This window comes from Physeter macrocephalus, chromosome 10, assembly GCF_002837175.3.
Source record: "Physeter macrocephalus isolate SW-GA chromosome 10, ASM283717v5, whole genome shotgun sequence".
Classification (NCBI taxonomy): Eukaryota; Metazoa; Chordata; class Mammalia; order Artiodactyla; family Physeteridae; genus Physeter; species Physeter macrocephalus.
The window spans coordinates 16378391-16403423 of record NC_041223.1 but is presented as its reverse complement, the minus strand read 5'-3'; the positions used below and the strand labels follow the sequence as shown (position 1 = coordinate 16403423).

Here is a 25033-nt window from a genome sequence, read left to right as displayed (position 1 = left end):
TCAGGACTTCCCCACGGGCGCACCTGACCTTTGGAATCTCTGGATGAGGAGGATAAGCCTGGCGATGTCGGAGAGCTCGGGGAACAGGGCCATGACGCTGTCCACCTGGTGGGGCGGGAAGGTGCTGCAGAGCACGCTGCGCGCCCTGGCGCGCGAGTCCACCTCGGGGGCGGCGGCCTGGGGCACGGACCCCAAAGCCCCCCCGAGGGCGTCTTCATCCCGACGCGACCCCACCCAGGCCGAGCGGCCCGGGAGCCAGCCGGCCCCTGGAGGAAGGGCCCACGGGTCGGCGGGCTGCCGGCGCGGGGAACGCCGGTCGCTCTGCGGGGCGCCGGGGCGGTACCCACCCCGTAGGCCCGGCGGGCTCCGGGGGCTCCGGAGGCCGGGCGGCGCTGGCGGGGACGGCGCGGGCCCGGGCGCCACCCAGTCGGGACAGGGCGGCCTGGGCGCGCGGCCTCTGCCGGGGCCCCGAGGGGGCGCGCGGAGGGGCCCCGGGTCGTCGCTGAGGACGAGCCGCGAGAAGCCGCCTCCGAGAGTCGCCACGTCGGCCGCCCGCGCGCTCCCCCGCTGCGCCTCCTCGCCACCCGCGCCCCGCCAGGCCAGCGTTTGCGCGCGGAGCTCATCGGCCACAGCCAGCTGCGCGTGGTGCGGCCTCTCCGGGTGGTAGAACTTGCACTTGATGCCGTAGGTGCATTTCTTGCCTGGAAGGGGCGGGGCAGGGGGAGAGGGCTCCTGGTGAGAGACCTTGGGTGGGGAGGCCCGGTGTGGTCCGGGCAGTGCCCGCCCCGCTCGGCTTTTCTCGTTGGAGATTCCTCCAGGAAGGCCCCCGGGCCTGCTGCAGACTTGTCAGGTTTGGGGCGGGACGAGGTGGGGAGAAGTGCCCTGGGGCGCAGACAGGACGAATGAGGGTGCAGCACCCTACTCCTCGTGGTATTTTCCACCGGACACGGTACCCCAGTGTTAACCCACCCAGCGCAGGGGGTGTGTTGTCTGGAAGTTCCCATGACCAGGGACTGAGACCAAATCTCTGGATCCAATGACCTTCAGCCTCCACTTCCCCAGAGACGCTGTGGATCGGGCCAACCTAGTGGCGGGGGGTTGGGAGTGGGTGCTCATGACATAGGATTGTGCCTCCAGCGCTGACTCAGTTTACCCCATTGTCCACATCCCTTGTGCTAATCATTGCCCTCCCCTTACAGACTGTTTTTCACTCTCTTTTTTTTTTTTTTTTTTTTTTGCCTCTCACTGTCGTGGCCTCTCCTGTTACCGAGCATAGGCTCCAGACGTGCAGGCTCAGTAGCCGTGGCTCACGGGCCCAGCCGCTCCGCGGCACGTGGGATCCTCCCAGACCGGGGCACGAACCCGTGTCCCCTGCATTGGCAGGCAGACTCTCAACCACTGCACCACCAGGGAAGCCCCAGACTGTTTTTAACAGAGGTGATCAAATAATTTATCATCCAAACCAGGGCCCTTCTGAGAGTGGAAGGGAACAGGATGGGCCACCTGAATGTGTGTGTGATCACCTTAATTCTAACAAGAAATGACTCTGAATATCACTTACATAGGCACAGAAAACGAGGCCTGGGGACATTAAATAACTTGCCCAAAGCAAGCTAGTGAAAGAGCTGGCTAGAAAGCTGGTGTCCCTGGAGGGCTCTGGGATAGGATCCTTAATTCTTAATGGATAGCACCAACCAAAGTCCCTAAGGGTAGGTAGGGGTTTAGGTAAGACTGTGGGGCAGGATGTGGGCACAAGGTGCCAGGGGAGGGACTGAGAAAGGAGAGCGTGGGGTGCACACAGCATCCCTGCTCCCTGGATGTGGCTTTGCTCCGTGTGTGACCCCTGCATCCAGCCCTCACAAACCGCATGCAACAGGGGTCCAGGATGGCAGTTCATCATTACAATAACCCTGTCAGGAAACTGCCATCCAGAGAGGTTAAGTTACCTCCCCAGGGTCACACAGCTGATTAAGGGCAGAACCCGGGCTAGAGCCCAGGCTGCGGACCACCCAGCCAGTGCTTCTGACCTGAACAGGGCCCACTAGGCATGGGGCGCTACCCACCATAGGGGCAGTGTTGCCAGGACGGCTCTGGGGGCTTTGGCTTCCTGCTCAGGAAGTTGCTCAGGGTGGGTCCCCGACGGCCCAGGGGGTCATCAGGAGGCATGAACCTGGAAAACAAGCACAGGGGAGTGACTGCAAGGCCCACAGGGACTGCTGCTGGCCCTGCGCGGGGCGTGAGCCGAGCCGCCTGGGAAGGGAGGGGCGGTACCAGGACTCTTTCTCCCACCCGGCGGCTGTCACAGCGCGTTAGAGCACAGCCTTCCTGCACACTGACCCGCACAGAGCACGGCACTGACAGATCCCAGGACAGCAGCCCCTGGGCCTTGCCCAAGTTTTTCTCCTGCTGAGTCAGCACTGCCAGAATCACTTAGCAACTCCTGGAAACATGCAGGCTCCGGGCTTCACACCAGACCTGCTTAATCAGAACCTCAAGTTGTTCAGGAATCTGCATTTTAACAACTTCCCGGGTCATTTTTATCCACTACAGTTGAAGCATAATTGCACTAGGTCTCCCCTGGGACCTAGTCTGAAAGCGACTAAGCTGCATTCCAATATCCTCAGCAGGAGGCTGGAGACCTCCGGGGGGCCCGGGGGGCTCTCTGGTCCTGGGAGCTCCATTTCTCCTGTGTTGCCCCACAGCTCTGGGCCTCTCAGGTTGGGGATGAAAATTAACAAGAGTTCAAAACGCCAGCTGGTGGGTCAGCGAGGAAGCGGATCCAGGTGCAGCCTGCACACAGGTGCGGCGGCACACAGTCCCAGGGCTCAGTGTAGGCTCCACCCTCCTCTGCAAACCATGGGCGGGGGTCACTTTATCACTCTCCGGCACCACCCTGCCCACCCCCCCGCCTGCCCCTTCCCTTCCCTGGCATTGGTCTGAGGAGGAAGGGAATGCATCCTCGATGCCCGCAGCTCAAAAGGGAAAACAACATTCCTCAGAAGGAAAACTCCCTCGTTCAGCACAATCCACTTTTCATATGAATACTTTTGTTCCCAGGAGGCACTTCCAGCTCATACAAAGGTTCCACTAGAGGGGGAGTGGATTCTAATCAGGGGCTTGTTTTTATGGGCTGGTTTCCCCCTTAATGTCAAGGGTCACGCTGGGGTCCCACCGTGCAGACCACATCCACCAGGACGGCCCCGAGCTGGGTGATCCCTGGTCCCGGGTAGCCTCCGTGGCTCAGATCCCAGCTACACAGCCGGCTTCTCAGAGTTGGGCCCTGACCAAGAATCTGGGGAGCCACCCAGTGCAGTTATTAAAAATTCCCAAAGGCTTCACCTCCTGCTCTTTCCCGGGCCTCACAGCCAGGAGCTGGGCCAAGAGGGCCCTATGGACCTGCCCTGTGCACGGGGCGAGCGTCCTTGCCCACAGGCAGGCGGCAGGCTCTGCCCTCTGGCAGTCGGGGGACCTTCGGGCAGGCCCTGAGCAGAGGCCAGTGTGTCAAGAGGACTTGGCCTGGACCCTAGGCTGTCGCCAGGTCAGAGGCGGCCATGATCCATCAGACCTCAGTGAGGATTTTCTGGATCCAATGGTGCCAGCCTTGCCAGATTCCTCCGGGCCTGAGCCAGAGAGAGGGAGCCACCAGCCCTGCGAATGTGGAAATGACCATGGGGGATACTGCGGGGTAGCTGCTGTGACCATCCGCCCTGGGGCTTAGGAGGGTACCTCTGCCTCCTTGGCTGTGGGCCAAGGGGTAGTGGGGACAGCAGTACCCCCTGGAGGCACAGGTCCTGGCCTGGCCTGAGAATAACCGCACCACTAGGGGTACAGTCCTCTCTGGTCCTCACGACCATCTCAGAGGTAAGTGTGACTAATCCAAGGGCAGATTATTCAAGGCGAAGAACATTCAGCCCAGTGAGGTTGGGAGTTCTCCTCACCACACACAGCCAGTAAAAGGCAGAACCTCAGTTTGAAACCTCATCTGCTGCTTCCAAAGCCCTAGCCCTTTCCACCACACACACACAGCCCCGCAGGCTCCAGGGTCAGGAGCTGGTCTGCCGTGTGCAGATGGCCTGATATAGCGGCCACGTGGCCTCTGTCTCCCCATCTTCCCTACCCCAGGGCTGCAGCCATTTACACTCACTCACTCAGTAATCTACAACTAGTCATTGGGTGCCTATAATGCTCCAGGATGGCTGGAGCTGTGGCAGATAAGACACATACAGTCCCTGCCCTCACGGAGTTGGGGAGCTTGTCCCAAACCACATTCCTAAAAGCCAGTGAGAGAGCCCAGAATGAGGACCGAGCTATCATGACTGGAACAGAAACTGGAATGGGAGTGATGTCCCAGCCTGCTGTGCCCTCCCCATCTTGTCCCACCCTGCGACCATGCCCACCTTGCCAGGCTCTTCAGCATGCCTGAGGACGCCTGCAGTGGACCAGCCGTCGCGTGCTTCCCCCCTCAGCTCCGTCTAGGGGCCCTCACCCAGCACCTGCTAACTGGTCTGTGCTTTGTGACCCTGACTTCAGCCTCCTTCCACTGTAGCTGGTTGGTCCAGGGGGGACCTGACCCAGGAGAAACACCCTAGAGGACAGATGAACCAACCAGATTCTCTTGAAAGTGTCATCCGAGATGTATTAAGACAGAGACAGTTCCAAGATCTTTACAGCCCCAAGGAAAGGCGATGTTGCCCGCTCCCATCCGTAATTCAAAACTTTGAAAAAAAACAGACAGAAGCATAAAGTAAGTGAAAGGGAGTGCAACAAAGTTCAGATTCACCCCATGATGACAGTTCCAGTGCTCTTATTTGAAATGTTAAATTCTTCAAAAATAAAAACGAAAGAAAGGTCCCCCCCAAGGCCATGCTTGGCCCACTCGTCAGGCAGCTGCGTGCTGGCTCAGCTGGATGTGGGCGTGGGAACAGAAAGGTCACAGGACAGTCGGGACAAGACAGCCCCGTGGGGGCAATCTGGTCACGAAAGAGAGGAGACAGAGAGGGCCAACAGAGAGATGTGCGGCGGGGAAGGGGCGCGGGCGGCCCGGGGCAGCGGGGCTCTGGGCCCGTGACTAAGCCCCGCGGGGGCCCCGTCACCTCCCCGCCCCCTACCCGCCCCGGGACCCCACGGGCCACACGCACCGGTCATTGACGAAGGAGAACATGAGCAGCCTCTGCTCGATGAACCACTTCCACTCGGGGTTCTCGCTCTGCAGGTCGCGGTAGTTGTCGTTGGAGACGATGACCCCGTCCTGCTCGTAGGCCACCTTCACGATGTAGCGGTCGTCGTAGCAGACCACGCGCTTGCCGCTCACCTTGCGGGACGGCGTGTACACCAGCACCGCCTGCCTCTCCAGCTCCTCCAGCACGTGCTGCTCTGGGGGCCGCAGGGCGGGGGCCGCATGAGGCGCTTTCTCGGACGGACTCTCCACCCGCAGAGCCATCCTAAACTCCGGAGCAGCCCCGGCAGCTCAGGGCTCCTCCCCGATCAGCTCGCCCCTCCTCTCCTCCCCCCACCCCGCCCCCGGTCCCTCCTCCCCCTCTCCCTCCACCCCTCCCCCCTCTCCCCCTCTCCCCTGCGGCCCAGCCCAGCAGGCGAAGAGCAGGGAGGTCTCGAGAGGAATTTGCCAGCAGCCTGAGGTCAAGGGGGCTCTTGGCTTCTGTCGCGTCATGACAGGAGTCCCGAGGATGGTACCCAGCCAGGGAGACACACTTTGGAAGGAAGAGTGAAGCCACAGCTCTCGTCCTTGTGATGGTTGCCTGCCCCGCGCCCCTACCACGGTGGACACAGAGGCCTTCTTCTGGAGAAAGACATCCCTATTTTAACTAGGATCCCGGCACTTAGGAATTACCAGGAGCCCTGCATCCAGCTGGAAGAGTGCCGCCGGGGCCCGTAGCGGAGAACCACTGCCCCCCCTCCCATGACACACGAGTCTGCTGGGACACCTTCAGGACGGAGCTGCCCACAGCTGACAGCTCTGAGGGACACGAGAATGTCACGCAGAGAGGCCAGGATTAGGAATCTGCAGCCTGCATTCCGCTCTTAGCTCCAGCTCTCGGGTTTTTCACCCCTCTCTGAACACCAGGTTTTGCACTTATAAAATGAGGAAGATGACTCCTGCACCTGCCTCACAGCATCTGTGGGGCGACTGGACCAGCGCATGTGGGGCGAGCCCCCACGAAGCCTGGGAGGAGGGAGTGTGTCCCGGGAGCTGCAGACGCTACAGGGTCTCTTAGCAGGAGCTAAAATCTGCATCCCTGGACGGCCTACTCTTCGATCTTAGTTTTGCCTTCCGAGACAAAAGAAATCCCTTCCGCACGCACAAAACAGTTACTCCGCATGTGGAAGATTATTAGCATATTCGTCCCTCACGTCTCAGTCCTTTCCTATATGACATGGTTCCCAGACTTTTTAAAAGTGCATAATGCATGTAATGTACAAAGAATAATTTTTTTTAATGCCGTGTGTGTGGTGATCATTTTGTAATATATAAACATATCGAACTGAGACAGGAAGGAAGGGGGCAGGGCACAACTATTGAAAAAATGACACAACCATTAAGAAGAACGGGATAGGGCTTCCCTGGTGGCGCAGTGGTTGAGAGTCCGCCTGCCGATGCAGGGGTCACGGATTCGTGCCCCGGTCTGGGAAGATCCCACATGCCGCGGAGCGGCTGGGCCCGTGAGCCATGGCCGCTGAGCCTGCGCGTCCGGAGCCTGTGCTCCACAACGGGAGAGGCCACGACAGTGAGAGGCCCGCGTACCACAAAAAAAAAAAAAAAAAAAGAACGGGATATGACAAAAACTGGTTAGAATCTACTAGGCGCAAGATGGCAGAAGATTAGACTTCCCTAGACCTTGAGCCTCATTATACCCTTATTGTAATGCATTAGCTAAATGACACTATGACAGGCACCATGACAGTTCCAAGGCTAATCATAAAAGGCCCAAAAGTAGGGGTTCCCCAATTCCTAGAAACCCCTGCCCCTTCTCCAAGACAGTCAGAATATTCCTCCCACCCGTTAGCCCATCCCATAAAAACTAACCACTCCATATCGCAGGGCCGGCTCTCACCCTCTGAGATGGCCCACACTCTGTCTGTGGGGTGTGTAGCTCTCTAAATAAACCTGCTTTCACTTTACTATGGCTCACTCTAGAATTCTTTCCTGCCCAAAGCCAAGGACCCTCACTTGGTAGTCGGTCCCAGGGACTCACTCAAGACCTGGGACATGACTGTCCTCTTGTGCCCCATTTTTCCTGCAACAGAATCACTATGTTGTACATCTGAAATTAATACAATACTGTAAGTCAATTATACTTCAATTTAAAATTCACTAGTTAAATGCCATGTGTGTGGTACTCCCTCTGAGAAGTAGAACACGGCCCGTGCTTTGTAGTCCCCATTGCCCCTCGAAGTTTGCATCTCCCTCCACTCCCTTTAAGATAACCCAAGTTTGAGAACTTTGTGTTTATAATTCCCTTGCTTTTACTTTTTTAAATGCATATATATGTACCCTTCAAAAGCACAATTTCCAGTGTGATTATGAGCCTCCAGGCTTTACACAAATGGAATCATCTTGCACATATTCTTGGGCAACTTCTTCCCCCATTGAACATTGTGTGCATGAGGTTTGGCCATGTCATGACTGTCAGTTTTGCACTGAAGTCTCCTGGTACAGAAGGACAAGGGTTTCTCTAGGGTCTGTCTTAAGGAGTGATATTGCTGAGTTGTAGGGAAAGGCACTTTACAAGGTAATGCTGCATTATTTTCCAAAGTAGTTATATCAAGTTACTACCCAACACAGCGTCTAAGGCAACCTTGCCAGCACTTGGCATTTGCAGGTTTTTTAATTTTTCCCAATCTGGTGGGTGTAAAGTGGCCTCTTGTTGTGATTTTATTTTGCATTTCTCTGGTTACTAATACAACTGAGCATCTCTTCATATGTTTATTGGCCATTTGTGTTTTCTCTCTGTCAAAGGCCTATTCATGCCTGAGCACGTTTTTCCATATATTTGTCCTTTGTCTTGGTCTTATGAATTTGGATAAGTTCCCTATAGATTCCAACAGGAATCCTTCATCAGGGATATGTGATATATGGCCTCTCCCGGGTTGAGGCTTGTCATTTCGTTTTCTTGTTTTTGTGGTATCCGCGAATGAACGGAAGCTTTTATTGTAATGTAGGCAAATTTATGACTCTACTGTCTCTCTGCATTTGTTGTGGCTTCTTTAAAAATTCTTCCCTACCCCAAAGTGAATTCCCTACTCTTTATCCATTATGTATTGCACAATATAGATTGCACAGCTGTTGAAAGCCACCATTCTCCATGTTCAGACCATAAAGAATAATCTGGGACAACTGGTCCATGATGAACACAAGTGTTTATCCCCCCTCCGTCTCATAATCCCATTGAAAGAGAAGGGAAGCAGTACAGAAGGGGTAGAGAATCCATAAACACATTAAAAATGGGCTTGGGGACAGCAGCAAACCCAGGATTTTGACAACTTTTAGGAAGACAGAAAGCAGGTAGGATCAGAGACTTCCCTGGCGGTCCAGTGGTTAAGACTCCGCGCTTCCAGTGCAGGGGGTTGGGGTTTGATCCCTGGTGGGGGAACTAAGATCCCACATGGCACGCGGCAAAAAAAAAAAAGAAAGCAAGAAAGCAGGTAGGATCATATTGATCCTACAGTACAAAGGGAACCCCAGCCCAGAGTGTGCATGGAGGCTGAAGAGGAGGTAGAGCCCGTTCCCTGCAAAGTCCCAGAGCTCTCCAGCAGGACTGGCAAGTCAGCAGAAGTCGGATTATTAACTGAAGGGCTACCATGGGGCAGCTGCATCCACCCTTTCCGGTCCCTATCACTGTATGGGAAGTGAAGATATAACTAGGAAGGAGGAGGTTCCCATGTGGCCTTTGACCTCCGAAAGTAAAACCATCATCCTCGTGGCACTGGAATGTGTGGTGGGCAGGGCGTCCAGCTGCCTGCCTGCTCTGCGCAGGGTGTGCTGAAGTGAGCTCTTCTTCTCAGCACGTTCAATGGTCCGCCCTTAACTTTTAGGGAAAGATCCAAGTACCGGGAGAGGAAGCCCATGGCAACTGCACAGGTATGTATTTAACCAATCTGGTTCTTTTTTCACAAGTAAACACTGACAAGCAAAGGATCACTTCTGAGAAGAAGATTTAACAGCACAAAGAGAGAGAAAGAGAGAGATGAACAAAGAGAACTGACCCCAGAAAAAATAAATATGATTCATGGAACTTCAGAGAACTTTTTAAAAGTCTGTATTAGTATAGGAATAGTCAAGAAGATACCGTGTCTGTAAAACAAGAATAGCGTTTTACTTAAAAAATAGAATCAGAAAGAGAAGAAGCAGCAATTGGTAACCACTGATAGAACTGAAAACAAAACCCACAACTTTTGGTTAAAAGGCTGGAAGAAAAAGTCAATGAAACCTGCCAGGATCACGAAGAGGTCGGCCCCAACATTGCAGACTTGGCTGAGATGATACCAGCAGTGGCTCAGCATGTGATTTCTTCTCATAAGAAAGTCAAACAAACAAAAAACCCTGTTTATTTAAACCACCTGTTCTATTATTTGTAGCTGAAAATATTCCTAGCTGATATAAGAATTAAAAATAAAGAATTCCCTGGGTCTCGGTTTCCTTTGTTTTTTTTTTTAAATGAAGAGATTGAACTAGATATTCAGTTAATAAATATCACTGGACCGAATGGATGCCTCTTTCAGTACCTGTATTCTACTAGGGGTGGGATGTAGACCCAATCTTTCTGCAGAGTGTTAAAAGTTATAAGATTCTATTATTTTTGGAACTTAATCTTTCTCACTAAAAGAGTAAATACTTTGTTCATTTATCTATCAACAACTATTTATTGGGCACCTGCTATATGCCAGCTGTCACGCTAGGTGATAGGGCTCTGGCAGGGAACACTCATAGTCAGTGCTTTCATGGAGCTTATAGTCCAGTGAGGAAGACAGACATTATCAAACAAACGGTAAGCACATAATTGACTGTAATTTTCAGGAGTACTATGGAGGAAACGTGTCTAGTACCTCTTGAGAATGTACCTGCTCCAGCATACCTCTAATCGGGGTATCAGATCTTGGTGGTTCTTTCCTCCAGGAGGGGACAAAAACTTTGATGTAGGTGTGTCCTCTGTCCCTGAACCAGTCCACAGCCAGCTGGATTCCCCGGCAAGAGAAGGCTTCTTTATTTCCATGACTACAATGAGAAAACAAAGACATCTGCAGAGAAACAGGAAGGGTTCCTCAAGAGTGATTTTTCCTGGGAATAGCCTGGATCATAGTCTCATAATCAAAGGGAATCAGGCAAATCTGCATTTTGAAAATAGGTCATTCTTTGCACAAAATATATCCCTTAATTGGAACCAATTCGCTTGTGATAATATGTAGAGGGTCTCGGGCTCCAAGGGGAGTGCATTCCAAGGATTAATAGACAAGATCCTCTTATTAACTGAAGCTGATATGGATCCAGAGAGGGTTGTCAATGTGATATTGGTCTTCCCAAGTCCAAGTAAGGAGGCCAATGTGCCCCACAAATTCCACTGTAATCATCCATCAGTGGAGGCAGGAAGGAGAGAGTAGTGTGAGAGGAGGCCCAAGACCAGGCAGGGGGACTTGCCTGGTGGTCCAGTGGCTAAGACTCCGTGCTCCCAATGCAGGGGGCCCAGGTTCGGTCCCTAGTCAGGGAACTGGATCCCACATGCTGCAACTAAAGATCCCGCACGTCGCAACGAAGATCTTGCGTACCGCAACTAAGAGCCAGAGGAGCCAAATACATAAACAGAATAAATAAATATTAAAAAAAAAAAAGAGAGAGAGACCAGGCAGGGTCTTAGGAGCTAGAAGACCTGTCTACTCCTAAGAAGCATGAGAAGCCGTAGGATTTTAGGATTTTAAGACCGGGGGTATATGTGATGTGATGAGATGTGATCTGATGTATGTTTCAAAGAGTTCAACCTGGCAGCACAGAGGACAGTAAGTTGGAAGGATCCAGAGTAGGGGGAACACCAGTTAAGAAGCAATTGTAGTCGTCAAAGCAAAACCTGATGGTGACCTGGACCCAGCTGGTGGTGGTGAAGAGTAGGTGAACTTGAGAGATAGTTAGAAGGTAGTATCTCCAGAATGTGGTGATTGACTGGGTACAGGGGTGATAGGGGAAAAGGCATTGAGGAGACTTCTGACTTGTATAAGGGGATGGAGGGCTCCCTGAGACAGACCCTGTTTGGGAGGAAGACAGGATTTAGAGAAAACGATCCTGAGTTTGGTCGTGGACACATGGTGAGTTGGGAGGAGCCTTGGTGACCTCTAAGTGGAAATATTAAAGAAACAGCTAGGGTTCAGAAGAGAGGTCTGGGTGATAGAACACGTGAGTCATCTGTCTAAGCACCAGTTGGAGCCACCGCGAGGAGAGATTTGCCTGGACAGAGAGTGAGCATCCAGGGGCTGGACCTGGAGGAGCTCTGGAACTGAGCAGCTGGTTGCAGGTAGAGCAGGACAACCACATGAAAGGAACAAAGGCATCTCTCAGAAAAGAAGGGGGTAAAGCAGAAGAGGCTGCACCGTGGAAGCCTCGGGAAGAAGGCAGCCAGATGCTGCTCTGAGGGGCCAGGGAAGCCTGAAAACACCCCTCAGACTTCATCAGTGGAGGTCAGCGGCATTTTGCTGGAGGGGGAGACAGGTACATAGCTTTGAGACGCTGAGAATGCGGACTCAATGGGACTCGGCCATGGCCTGGCCTCAAGACTAGCTCACGCCCTGCTCACAACTTCCACCCAGCCACCCGCACTCCCTCAGCCCTTTGTCCTGACCATGCAACTCCCTTCACTCCCGTCACAGGGCCTTTGCACCAACTATTTCCACTCCTCTCAGCCCGGTCCGTTCCTCCTTCAGCCTCATCGTCACTTCCTCAGGAAAAGCATCCCCTCGCCTCTAAACCCCGTCAGATGCCCCTGTTACGAGTCCTCACAGCACCATCCTTGTCCTTCCTGGCACTTGTCACAGTTGGACATGCGCACTCCCCCACGGGATGAAATGGGCCCCCCCCTTTCTAGAGCATAGGTTCCTGTTGCTGTGCATTGTTCCCAGCACCTAGCATGGTGGTGCCTGATAATTGGCAAGGGCTCAACAAAAACACGTTGAAGAAATGAATGACTGCGAAGAAACAGGCCTTACGGGCAGCTGCAGGAGGGGCAGCCCAGGCACAGGGCAGGGCTGGCTGGAAGGACTCGGATGCAGGAAAGGCCTGCGTGTCTAGGGACTGAAAAGAGGACAGTGCGGCTGGAACCCGTGGAGCCAGCGAAGGGGAGGTGGGAGGGGCAGGGCTGGGTGCTTAGAGAGCCAAGGGTCCCCATGACTCCCGCATCCTCTCCACGTCCAGGAGAGGCTAACACATCAGATCTTCACATTTGTGCTTTCTCTTGTGCGTGGCTTCTTCCGCTACTTTCTCAGAGAGGATTAGGAGAGGTCCAGGTTTATAAAGTACAAAAGGAAGTCTTAGAAATGCTAATCAATGGTGTTAGAAGTTGGGCTTTGTGGAGATTCAAGAGAACTCTAGATTCCTGTAGCTCCAGCGACGTATCAGGAACCAGGCCTCACCCCCCTAGATCTGTAGGGTCTTCCAGCTTAGAGAAGATAGCCCTTTGGCCGTTGTCGCTGAGCTGTGAGGCTTATGCAAACAGTAAGGAGAGAATATCAACAGGGGGACTTCCCTGGTGGCACAGTGATTAAGAATCCACCTGCCAGGACAGGAATAAAGATGCAGTTGTAGAGAATGGACTTGAGGATATGGGGAGCGGGGAGGGTAAGCTGGGACGAAGTGAGAGAGTAGCATGGACATATAGACACTATCAAATGTAAAATAGACAGCTAGTGGGAAGCAGCCGCATAGCACAGGGAGATCAGCTCCGTGCTTTGTGACCACCTAGAGGGGTGGGACAGGGAGGGTGGGAGGGAGATGCAAGAGGGCGGAGATATGGGGATATATGTGTACGTATAGCTGATTCACTTTGTTATACAGCAGAAACTAACACAGCATTGTAAAGCAATTATACTCCAATAAAGATGTTTTAAAAAAAAGAGTTTGTAGCAAATGTAATTTCATCACGTAGAATTACATTATCTACTTAATCCATTATCACTGAACATTTAGGTTATTCCCAGTCTTTTGCCATTATAAATAATGACATAGTTAACATCTTTGTGCATAAAACTCTACTTGTATTTCAAAATTATGTCGTGACGATAGATTCCCTCAAATTAGAATTACTAGGTCAAAGAACATGAGTACTTTTATTAAGGGTGTTGATACACATGGCTAAATTATCTTATGGAGAGATTGTACCAATTCACATTCCCACCAGTGGTGTATTAGAGTACTGCGTCATTTCAACAGTTTGGTAATTTTATTGGCAAATAATGAAATCTTGCTTTAATTTGCATTCTTTGATTACTGATGAGATTGAACATTTAAAAAAATATGTTCATTAGCTATTGTTTTTTCTCTGTGAATTTTCTATTCATGTTCTTTGCTTATTTGTCTATTGCATATCTTGGGGGATGTCTGTTTTTTCTTTTACTTGTAAAAACATTTACCTATTAACGATATCAAGCTTTTGTCATATTATTGCCAATGTTTTTTCTACTTTTGCTGGACATGTAATTTTACAATTCTTGATATGCAGAAGTTTCAGATTTTTACATATTTAAGTGTACCTATCTTTTTCTTTGCAGTTTCTTTTTTTTTAAAACTGAGTTTAGAACATTATTACTGATTCAAGGATATGATAAATAATCAACTTTGTTTTCTTGAGTTTTATGACTTTTTCATATTTATCTTTTTAGTATTTTAGAATTTGTTTTGTGGTAGAATGTAACGTGCAGCTCTAAGCAATTTTTTTCTTTCAAAGTAGATAGTTGGTTTCTGTACACAATTGATTGAATAACCCAATTTCTTTCCCATTGACTGGTGGCCCTTTCTTCATCTTACATTACTTTCTTATGTAGTCAGGGGTCTATTTCTGGGGCATTTCTTCTCCAATGGTTTGTGGGTTTTGTTCTCAAGTAATACATTGTTTTAATTATTACAGCAATAATACTATTTTTATATCTTCCTACAGTTAATATCCCTTATTTCTAATTCAGTATTTTTAGTTAGACTAGGGTTTTTTTTTAGAAGAGTGTTTAATAAAAATGGTAACAGTAAAAAAAAACAAAAAAAATAAAAGAATCCACCTGCCAGTGCAGGTGACACAGGTTCGATCCCTGTCTCGGAAAGATTCTACATGCTGCGGAGCAACTAAGCCCGTGCACCACAACTACTGAGCCTGCGCTCTAGAGCCCGCGAACCGCAACTACTGAGCCCGTGTGCCACAACTACTGAAGCCCGCGCGCCTAGAGTCCATGCTCCGCAACAAGAGAAGCCACCACAGTGAGAAGCCCGTGCACCGCAACGAAGAGCAGCCCCCGCTCGCTGCAACTAGAGAAAGCCCATGTGCAGCAACGAAGACACAACACAGACAAAAACAAACAAATAAATAAATTTATTTTTTTAAAAAATCAGTGGGGCCGTCTGTGGTAAAAAGGAAGAGGAAATGGAAAGCTAGTCCCTTCGGCCCCAGCAGAAGTTGCAAAACAAGGAGATGGAGGGAGAATGAGGGGCCACTCACAGCGTCCTTACCCTGCCCCCAAGGCCTGCTCCACTCGCTGAGCCATGAGGGGACGGGAAGGCTGGAGACACCGCGATGGATGCGAACAGGAGGCTGAAGGCTTGTCTCTCAGCACAGCCTGGGCCTGTCGCAAGCCTCTCAGAGAAATCCTGGTTTCAGCGGGTGCAGCCTCCCGCAGGGCTGCAGGGCTGCCGTGGAGGAAAGTGAAAGTGGCGGATAGGTGAACCGGAAGAGACACCCCTGGATCCCTTGCTTCCCCAGGCCTGGAGGATTTCGCGCAGCCTGGGAATGGACAGCACTTTAAGCCAGCATGGTTCCCCAAAAGGCCAAATGGGACCAATGACCCTCTCCGTTGACCATTCCGGAAGCCAGGCCAGCCCATTCCTCTGCAGAGGAGCCCGGTGAGAGTCCCAGACCCCTCTCCCAGACAACACCAGGTCTCAAAAGCCTCCAGATGCCATTTGGGAGAGGAGCAGGGGAAGGGAGAGGAAACGCGAAGCCTGAGTCCTCCAGAAGACAGAAGACACTGAGCTATCGCAGACGGGCAAGTGTAAAGTGTGCTCCTTCCCACTACCTAAAAGGTGGCGAAGAGATTTCACCTATCATAGAAAATAAGGTCTGTGTCTGTGCATATTGCAGCAGTGGTGTGAACATCTGATGATACCCACACTCCCACCCCGCCCCCGAGCACATGTATCTCTTGGCCGCAGCAAAGTCTGCCCACAGTCCATTCTCAAGAGAACATACCGTTGCCACAATTCTTTTAAAATTTGTTTCTCTGACGTGCCATGTGGCATGCGGGTTGCAGGATCTTAGTTCCCCGACCAGGGATAGAACCCGGGCCCCCTGCATTGCGAGCGTGCAGTCTTAACCACTGGACTACCAGGGAAGTCCCTAAAATTTGTTTCTTGACTGCTCTCTTTTCTGAGACTACCTATCTGTCTTTAACTGTTCAAAAGCCAACTTTCCATCCCTGATGCCTTTGATGGGTGTGTGATTTGGGGCGGGGTTGGGGGCTGTAAATCACACACTCAATCCCTGTGAGTGGGCAATGGTGAGCAGGGTGACAAGTTCCAGCGACTCTGGAGGCAGGTGCAGGGGAGGCGGTTGGAGGTGCAGAGATTCAGGAAGAGAAAAGCTGAGGAATGGGGCCACCGTCAGCTTCATGCAGCAGAAACTGGCCGCACGGCCTCTCAGATACAAGACTCCAAGATGGCAGACCCCCAACCAAGAGGCTCCAAAGGACAGATACGTACCCCCCAGACCAGTGGAAGGTGGAGGAAGTGTACATCTCCCCATCAGTGCAGCCAGTATCTTCCCTCTCTCCCTCAGAGATGCCCTCTCTTCCAGCCTGAATTCCAGGCACAAGGAGGTCGGGGACTGGCTCTGAGAACCCCTAAGTTGGTCTCTCTGGAATGGAGGATTTTTCGTTCAGGTCCACCATTTTGCACACACTCTACCCCAGCCTCATGAGCCTTCTGGTCTCTAGAAATGTGAAGATTATCTATGTTCAGTCCTTGCCATGTCTTTTTTTACCAACCTCAAAACCTCATCATGGCTGCCCTAGTCCTGGCCACAGAAAGCCCTGAGCAATGGCAGGGTTGATGCCACAAGCAGGGGTCACATCCTCATCACGTGATGCTCTGTTTCTAGGAGACGGCAGAGCTCTCAGTCAGGTAATAAAGCTCAGCAGTCACCCTAGAAGCCCACACCCCACGTACAAATGGGAAGTACGTTAGCCAGAGGCACCCCTTCCCCTGGGCTTCTCCTCCACTCGCTCAGCATCCAGCTGTGAACATCTCCGTCAGCAGGGCGCTGTGCTGGGGGCCAGGGGAGCAGTGAACGAGGCAGACCTCACCCCAGCTTCTTGGAGCTCATTCTTAACAGAGTCCTGTGTATCTGACCACTTTGCACATGTGCATAATTTAATCATTGCAAGAAGCCCTTGAGGAAGTGACCTTGGCCCCATTTCACCCTTGAGGAAACTAAAGCAAAGCCATGTGCTGGCTCGCTGATCTCAGAGCCTAATCTGTTGGGCTGCAAACTCTTCCTTCCCATCTCCGTTTATTCCTGCCCCTCTCCAGTCTCTGCTCCTGGGATCCAGACAGCAGCTCCTTTGGAGCAAAAATTACCACCTGTCCACAACACTGTAAATCAACTGTGCTCCAATCAAAACCTGAAAAAAATTACTGGCTGTTAAAATGCTCGAGCTGGGGGAGGGACCTTAGCGCTTATTAACAGCCACTGAGAACCCGTTTATCAGGCAGCGGGCTGAGCGCCAGGTCCTGGGAAAAGGAAACAGGAGTGGTAGGATTTGAGCAAAGGGAGGTGGAACGGAAGTGGGTAGGTACCTGAGGTAAATCCTGCCTGACGAGGGTGCCTGGACGGCCACCATCAGCACGTAGCTATTTACACTAACTGACAGCCTAAGTGAACGCCCCTGTATCATTAACCGTTGCCCAGGAAGTCTCTGCAGAAACCAGCAGACGGTCATATGAAGAGCGGGGCGGTGGTTTGGGGGTGGGACGAAAGGAAAGACAAGCGTTGATTCCTTTGGGGTGTGAGATGTAAAGGCCCAACACTGATTGACTCTGTTGCTTACTTGGGGTTAAACTGCAAACACCCTGAACCTGGAGTTTCTAGCCCTTCCACCAAGAGATCTCCCCAGCTCAGGTCGGCGGGGAGATAGGGGGTGACCTCTGAGAGAGGGTGCTCCCTCATCTCATAAAAGGAGAAATGGGTGCGAACCCAAGGCCAACGTTGGTTGGAGTCCATTCCGAGGCTGAGGAGCAGGTTGGAGCCCCAGCCCAGGGGTGTGGCCCCTACACCCACTGAGAGGGGCCTGATGAAAACCCCCCACTGCCAACCTCAGCTCTCTCATCGTTGAAGATTTGTTTCTCCAGAATACGCCAGATTCTGTTAAGGTTTTTAAGAGTTTAAAAAGGTAAAAAACAACAAGTCAAGCAAAAAACCCTGTACACCCCCGAATGAGGAAACACTCAAATGAAACCCTTGTCAAGGCCAGTAAGAGGATGTGAAATCATCAGGTGGTTTTTCCCCAGGCTGAAAGCCTTCAACTCACTCCTTTCCTAAATCTGCCTACAGAACATACACCACTGGTACTTGTCAGTACGTGTGGGTATTTGTGAGTTTGCCAGGCAAGAAAATGTTGGCAAGAGTTGGCAGCGAGAAACAACATTCTTCCCAAACACCACGGTGCAGCCGGTCACATGCTTTCAATGAAAGTCACCTTTTTAAAACCTTCTGGACATCTTTCTTAAGGCCAAGCGTACAGCGACTCCAGCGCTCAGCTCATAGCTTTCTCTTTCCTGCACATACACACATGCACATACACGTACGCACACACCCCTGAAGGTGCAGGGACGGTGCCTGAAAATCCGTCTCTGTGCTGCTGGTCAAGCAGAGCCACCATTCAATGCACATGTGACCTTCTGAGGGTTCCCAACAGGCTGGCAGCTGCAGGAGGGGCATCCTGGCCCCTGGTGAGGGAGAGGGGTCTAGCGTGTCCTGTCTGCAGCGGGCACGTCTGGAGCTCGTCATGCCTGGGGAGGACTTTGGGCAGCACAGGCAGGCTCTGGCCCCAGAGTAAAAGTCTATGGGGTCAGGGTCTCCCTCTCTGAGACCAAAGATACACGGAATCAGCAGCCCAAAGATACACGGTGCTGGGGAAATGGAAAGAGCGCTGAATCCAGAGCCTGGCACTTATTGCTCTGGGACCTTTGGCAAGTTGCTTACTCTCTCTGAAACTCTGAAGAAGAAGAGACATTCTTTTATACGAAAAATGCATTTATTTCTTTCACACATGCATAAAATAATCACCCTGAATCCTAGAATGTTAGAGATGAAAAACTACATAAAATTATTATTATTCAATCCAACCTCTTAACTGTATAAAACAGGGCTCAAAAAAGTCAGGTGACTCTATTTACAATAGCCAGGTCATGGAAGCAACCTAAATGCCCATCAACAGACGAATAGATAAAGAAGATGTGGTACATATATGCAATGGAATATTACTCAGCCATAAAAAGGAATGAAATTGGGTCATTTGTAGAGACGTGGATGGACCTAGAGACGGTCATACAGAGTGAAGTAAGTCAGGAAGAGAAAAACAAATATCGTATAGTAACACATATATGTGGAACCTAGAAAAATGGTTCAGATGAACCGGTTTGCAGGGCAGAAATACAGACACAGATGTAGAGAACAAACGTATGGACACTAAGCGGGGAGAGCAGGGGGTGGGGTGGGGTGATGAACTGGGAGATTGGGATTGACATGTATATACTGATGTGTATAAAACATATAACTAATAAGAACCCGCTGTATAAAAAAATTAAATTTAATTTAAAAAAAAATTTTTAAAAAGGTCAGGTGACTCATGCCAAGGTCACACAGTAGGTGAGGAGCTACAGCTGTACCGTCCATTATGTAGACACTCACCACATGTGGCTATTTACACTTCAAGTTAATTCAAAAGAAATAAAATTGGAAATGCAGCGCCTCTGCCACACCAGCCACATTTCCAGTGCTCGGCAGCCCCGTGTAGCAAGCGGCCACCATATGGACCACCATAATGCGGGTAAAGAACTTTCCATCCTCACAGGGAGCTGCTCTATTGGGTAGCCCTAGGGTAGAGGTCAGAACTCAGATCTTCAGACTCTAAGCCCTATGTTCTGTCCCCTGCTTCTGACCTCCCTAGCTTCCTACGTGAAATACAAGGATTTCAGCAAAACTACAGACAAGCATGAGGCCTGCTTCCCAGGCCCCAATCTTACACGCCCGCCACTGCAACTTAGAGTTCACGGTGAAGTTGACCCACCACTTAGGAAATGATAAATGAAGCCATTGTTCCTGCTTGTAAGAACCAAATAGACTCCTTTTGTTGTTACAGTGAGGAGATGGGAGGTTTTTGGAATTGGGTGGTATGGTCCTTTTGAAACGACTTGAACAGAATGCGTGCTCTGAACAAATACATTCCCGCTTATTTTAAAAAGCACTTGACCAGTGACACTCACTGCCGGTCTCCAGAGAGCAGCCACCCCAGGCCTACTGGGTTCAGCCACTACAAATAGACTTGGGCTACACATTCTGAGGCTCTGGGGAGAGGAGCCCGTGGAAACTTCTAGAGTGATGGCATGGTCAGAGTACAAGGATGGAGGCCAGGGTCTGATGGAGCCAGTGTTGATCTTGGCCAAGCCCTTCTACGCCCTTCCTGTGCTTTTTCCTCTCTCAACTCAGATGGTCAGAGGCAAGGACAGATGACCCCCCTCTCACATTCTCTGTGCTAACGGAGAGGCTTAGCACCCTCCCGTAAAGCATGACATTATCTATAACTGCTCATTCTACATCAGTGGTTCTTTACGTTTGGGGGATCACAGACCTTCTAAGTAGCTATTGGAAGCTGTGGATCTTCTCCCAAGGGAACCAATACATGTATACAGATTCCACTTTTTGTAAATCATTTCAGGCCACTGCTGGCTTTGAAGCTGGAAGGGGCTACAAGCCAAGGAATGCAGGTGGTCTCCAGAAGCTGGAAAAGGCAAGAAAACATATCATCCCCTAGAGCTTCCAGAAAGGAACACAGCTCTGCCGACACCTTGATTTCAACCCAGGGAGACCCAGGCCAGACTTCTGACCTCCAGAACTACAAGACAGTACATTTGTGTTGCTTTAAGTCACTACATTTGTGTGGTAATTTTGATACAGCAGCAATAGAAACGAATACAGATTTTTTTGGTCTTTAAAGATCCACTGAAACACAACTTCCCAAAGATAATGAGAAAAAAAAAAAAAAACATGGCTGAAAAGTCAGGCTCTTGTTCTCTGTGGGCAAAGGCAGACACAGTCCCAGGCTCCAGGGGACAAAGCCACAGTCGGCAAGTTGGCAACAGGCACCCTACAGGATGCTGCTGCCAACAGAGGACACGCTTCTCACCTGCCCAGGGCAGAAAGGACATGCACCCCAACCTGTCTTTTAGGCTCCTCCCCACTCCTTCCAGGACCAGACAGCACATGAAGCAGCAGCATCTTCAAAAACAGAGAATGGCAATGCCTGCGATACTACAAAACCTCAGCGAGGGAGAATTTTCAGAAACCATGTTTCTGAGGTTAACTGAGTTTTGAGGTCAGCAGATAACAAGTAGACACCGTGCTGGGTTTCAATTATCCGGCCCCTCTAAAGGTGCGTCCCACACTGGGAGCTATCCTTTACAAACGAGGATCCGGCAGAGCCTGAGGTCAAGGGGTCCTCTTGAAACTCTGGTTGGAGGACACAGGAGGTGTTATTGTAGGAGAAGGAGCGGGGGTGGATCTGAACATCAGACCCCAACTCTCTCCCAGACGTGCCTTTGAGAAAATTAAGTCCCACCATCAGGGAGCTGTGACATTTCTCTTTTTGTTCCTAACTAAGGGGATGCAGGGGGGCAGGGGAGGGGATGTTTGTGTATAGCTGCATATATGTACGTACACACCCTGAGAACACACACAAATACATGTGTTCTAGGTATCTGAGGTGCTTTTTAGGCAGCACAAGTCTGAAAGAATTAATGTCCTGACACATTCTTCATAATAAGCCTGAGAGATGGTTTCCATTTGTAAGCCACAGACTAAATTGCAGTCGTAGGAGGTGGGACTAAATGGATTTACCCAGAACACGTCTAGGTCATGTGCAAATAGAGGACGTGGTTTAAATGTGAATTCCAAGCAGCAACAGAGACTTTCATCAAAAGAAAACCCTCCACCATCACCCTATTGTAGCCATTCCTAAAAAACGTCTGGTCCCTAGGGCCTCCCTGGTGGTCCAGCGGCTAAAACTCTGGGCTCCTAGTGCAGCGGGCCTGGTTTCGATCCCTAGTTGGGGAACTAGATCCCCCATGCCGCAACTGGGAGTTGGCATGCCTCAACTAAGAAGATCCCACATGCCAGAACACACGTGGCAATGAAGATCCTGCATGCCGCAGCTGAGACCTAGTGCAGCCAAATAAATAAATAAATAGAAAAAAAAAAAAAAAAAGTCTGGTCCCCAAAGAGAGAATGCTTTCCTGTAGCACCTGAAGTAGTTGTTTTACCCTGAAGCCATTCTGCTCTTTTGATCTGGAATCAGAGAGCTCATATAATCTTAGGACTGGAAAGGTCTTCGATTTAAGCAATATCATCTTACTTTAAATATAAGCCAGGGACTTCCTTGGCGATCCAGTGGTTAAGATTTTTGCCTTCCAATGCAGGGGGTGCGGGTTCGATCCCTGGTAGGGGAGCTAAGATCTCACATGCCTCACAGCCAAAAAACCAAAACAGAAGCAATATTGTAACAAATTCAATAAAGACTTTAAAAATGGTCCATATCAAAAAAATCTTTACATGTAACCCACGTCTTTCTACTGATGTCCAGAGATAGAGACGCCTCATCCATACCAGGCAGAGGCCAGGCCCCCTCTCAGAACCCAGCACACTTTCTTCCTAGGATGCTCAGAATCTACTGGATTCTTAAAAATCCCTTTAACTCCCCCAGAGATCTTGAATTAAGCAGGATTTCAGAGTCTCACCCATCTGGTGCCTACACAGAGCATGTGTGAGAATGCTTTCGAGACCGAAGGACCAGCTCCTAGGCCCCAGGGAAAAGGCAGGGCTCCATTGCCTATTGACATAATCAAGCCCAGGGAGACTTGGCTGGCTAAAACTTGAATGAACGCTTGAATGAACTTGTCCTACACACCAAGCAGGGCATACTGGAACTGCCCCCAAGCCTGGGCCATCTTGAGTTAACCTTTCCACACTTCTGTCCTGCAGCGCCCAATCCAAAGTGAGCCCAGGGACTTCCCTGGTGGCGCAGTGATTAAGACACCACGCCCCCCAGTGCAAGGGGACCAGGTTCGATCCCTGGTCAGGGAACTAGATCCCACATGCATGCCGCAACTAAGGAGCCTACCTGCTGCAACTAAGACCCGGCGCAACCAAATAATAAATGAATAAAATTTTTTTTTAATTTAAAAACAAAACAAAAAAAAAGTGAGCCCAAATTTTCAGGGAAAACCACTCGACCTGTCAGCCAAAGAATACCCTGTTGACACATTCAGCGCCGATAACACTGCTCTTCTCCATCCACCGTGGCTCAGCTTTTGGAAAAGGACGTTCATCTATTTGCAGTTGTGAGTGACCGACTTCCTATGGCTCTGCCCTTTGCTGGGCTGCAGCTAAGCCAAACAGTGAAATAATGCGCTTGTTTGGGCAAAGCCTCCTCCTTCCCCAGGGGGGAGTGTGGGTGAGGCTGCAGAGCTTCTCTCTCAGCTGAACTTGGCCTCTCCAGGAAAGATGAGGCAGGGCGCGAAGCTCTCATCACCGAAACACACAAAGATGCCAATACACCAGTATAACACTGCCTCGACGGCTCAGGGGCCGCAAGCACACCTCCCGCGCCCAGCTAGGGAGCCACTCCACCACCAGGGCCGCCACCAGCACGGCTCACAACCCCCAGCAGAGGGCTTCCGGCACACGGTTCAAGTATTACGTTTTCCCATCTGCTTCTCGTAACCTTGAGGGAAGTAGAAGAGTTCTCTCTTGACCTGTGTCACAGAGGAGGAAGCTTGAGATACCCCGACTTTCCCAGAGTCGCACAGCTGGTCAGGGACAGACTCCAGACAGAAAGCCGTGCTCACCAAGGCCCAGCCCTAGGCTCTTCCCCGATTATCCCTGAGTTAGTACGATAAAAGCTGCCGTTTGTTGAACACTTACTTTGTGTCAGCACTGCCCTAGGCATTTCTGTGCAGCTCCAGTTCTTACAATTACCTTCTACGGAGGTTGTAGACCAACGTTACAGGTGCAGGAAGTGAGGCTCAGAGGGGTTAACTGACTTAGTGAAGGCCACACGGCTCCTGAGGGATGGAATGGGGCTCCAAAGCTCCTCGGACCGACCCACCGAGAAGGGGACAGTTCTCCCCGCCCGCGGCTAGGGGACGAAGAAAGCTACCTCATTGCCACGTTGCTGCCGTCGATTACTATGGGTCGCAAGGAACTGGCTGGGCCTCCTCTGTCCTCTTCCGGCTCCGCCCCCAGCCCGCGCTGGGCAGAGTCGGGGTTCCCACAGGAGCCCCTGGGAACGAGCAGGGGCGTGGCGCCGCCCTCGCGGGCGCTGGGCCGGCTGCCCGTCTGGATCAGCTCCTGCAGCACGTCGTTGACCAGGGCGTCCTCGCCCAGCTTGCCCAGCACCCTGACCACGTCCTCCCGGCCGTAGCCCAGCTTCTGGAAGAACTCCATCTTGCTCGAGCGCTCCATGCTGTGCCAGCTGGGCCCCCGCGTGGGTCCTGCCGCCGGCCTCCTCCTGGCAGAGCCGTACCGGCCGGCATGAGCTAGAGAGAAAAGGCATCCGTCAGGGGTTTCCTGGGCAGAGGAGGTGAATTACGGGTGCTCTCTCCCCCCGCTTATCTGTCAGGAAGTCATGTCGGGGCCTGGTCCCCTGAGGAGCTTCAGTGGCTCCGTGTGCTTGAAGAGCCGAGATGCAATCACAGTGCCTGTACTGGTGGCTCTCCCAGGCCTTCACCCAACTCCCGGTCCCCACAAGGGGGCCAGAGGGACCCAGAGCAGCTGAGCAGGCCGCCCAGCCCTGGGGACATTTGTGCACAGGACAAAGAAATGTTTTTGAGGCTCTGCTATGGCTGAATTGTTTCCCCCCTCCCAAATTCATATGTTAAAGCCCATTCCCCCAGCCCCTCAGTATGTGACTATTTGGAGATCGGGTCTTTAAAGAGGTGATTACGGTAAAAGGAGGTCAGTGGAGTGGGCCCTAATCCAATTAGACTGGTGTCCACATAAGAAAAGGAGATTTGGACACAGTTGGGTTCAGAGGGAAAGCACAGGGGAAAAAGGCCAGCTGCCAGCTAAGGAGGGAGGCCGCAGAAGAAACCAGCCCCACCGACACTGTGACCTCAGGCTTCTGGCCGCCTGAACTGCGAGGAGGTGATGACAATAATAATAGTAGTAATAATTATAATAATAAATTAAATTTTTAAAAATGTACCTATGAAGTCATCCCTTGGTTTTGGGGGCGGGGGGCAGGCTCCAGGACCCCTGCAGATACCAAACTCTGTGGATGCTCAAGTCCCTTATATCAAATGCCTTAGTATTTGCATACAACCTAAGCATATCCACCGGTATAGTTTAAAGCCTCTCTAGATTACTTATAATACCTAATACAATGTAATGCCATGTAAATAGTTGCCAGGGCGTGGGAAATTTAAGTTTTGCTGGAATGGCCCAGGTCTCGGGCTTTGGGAACTCTTTGAGTTTGGTTAGCTGTTCAGGGGAACGGGGGTTAGCCTAGA

General features: G+C 51.1%; 1 protein-coding gene across 1 annotated transcript; it reads right to left on the bottom strand.

Moving 5' to 3' along the window:
• On the bottom strand, positions 1-23987 carry ZC3H12D (zinc finger CCCH-type containing 12D). Its single transcript, XM_024122424.1, has 5 exons — positions 23683-23987; positions 10092-10231; positions 5139-5373; positions 2064-2170; positions 1-701 (listed from the first exon to the last, which is right to left on the bottom strand). Exons 1-5 carry the CDS (start codon positions 23985-23987, stop codon positions 1-3), a joined length of 1488 nt encoding a protein of 495 aa, XP_023978192.1.
• Between the last annotated feature and the right edge of the window lie 1046 nt (positions 23988-25033).

What these genes read in the sequence shown, in the direction of transcription:
- ZC3H12D (XM_024122424.1), bottom strand. Translation starts at nt 23,987, where the DNA reads ATGGAGCGCTCGAGCAAGATGGAGTTCTTCCAGAAGCTGGGCTACGGC. An exon ending in GGCAGCAACGTGGCAATGAG is followed by an intron (nt 10,232 to 23,682) that starts GTAGCTTTCTTC and finishes TTCTCATTGTAG; the next exon opens with TCATGGAAATAAAGAAGCCT. An exon ending in TTCTCCTTCGTCAATGACCG is followed by an intron (nt 2,171 to 5,138) that starts GTGCGTGTGGCC and finishes CTTGTTTTCCAG; the next exon opens with GTTCATGCCTCCTGATGACC.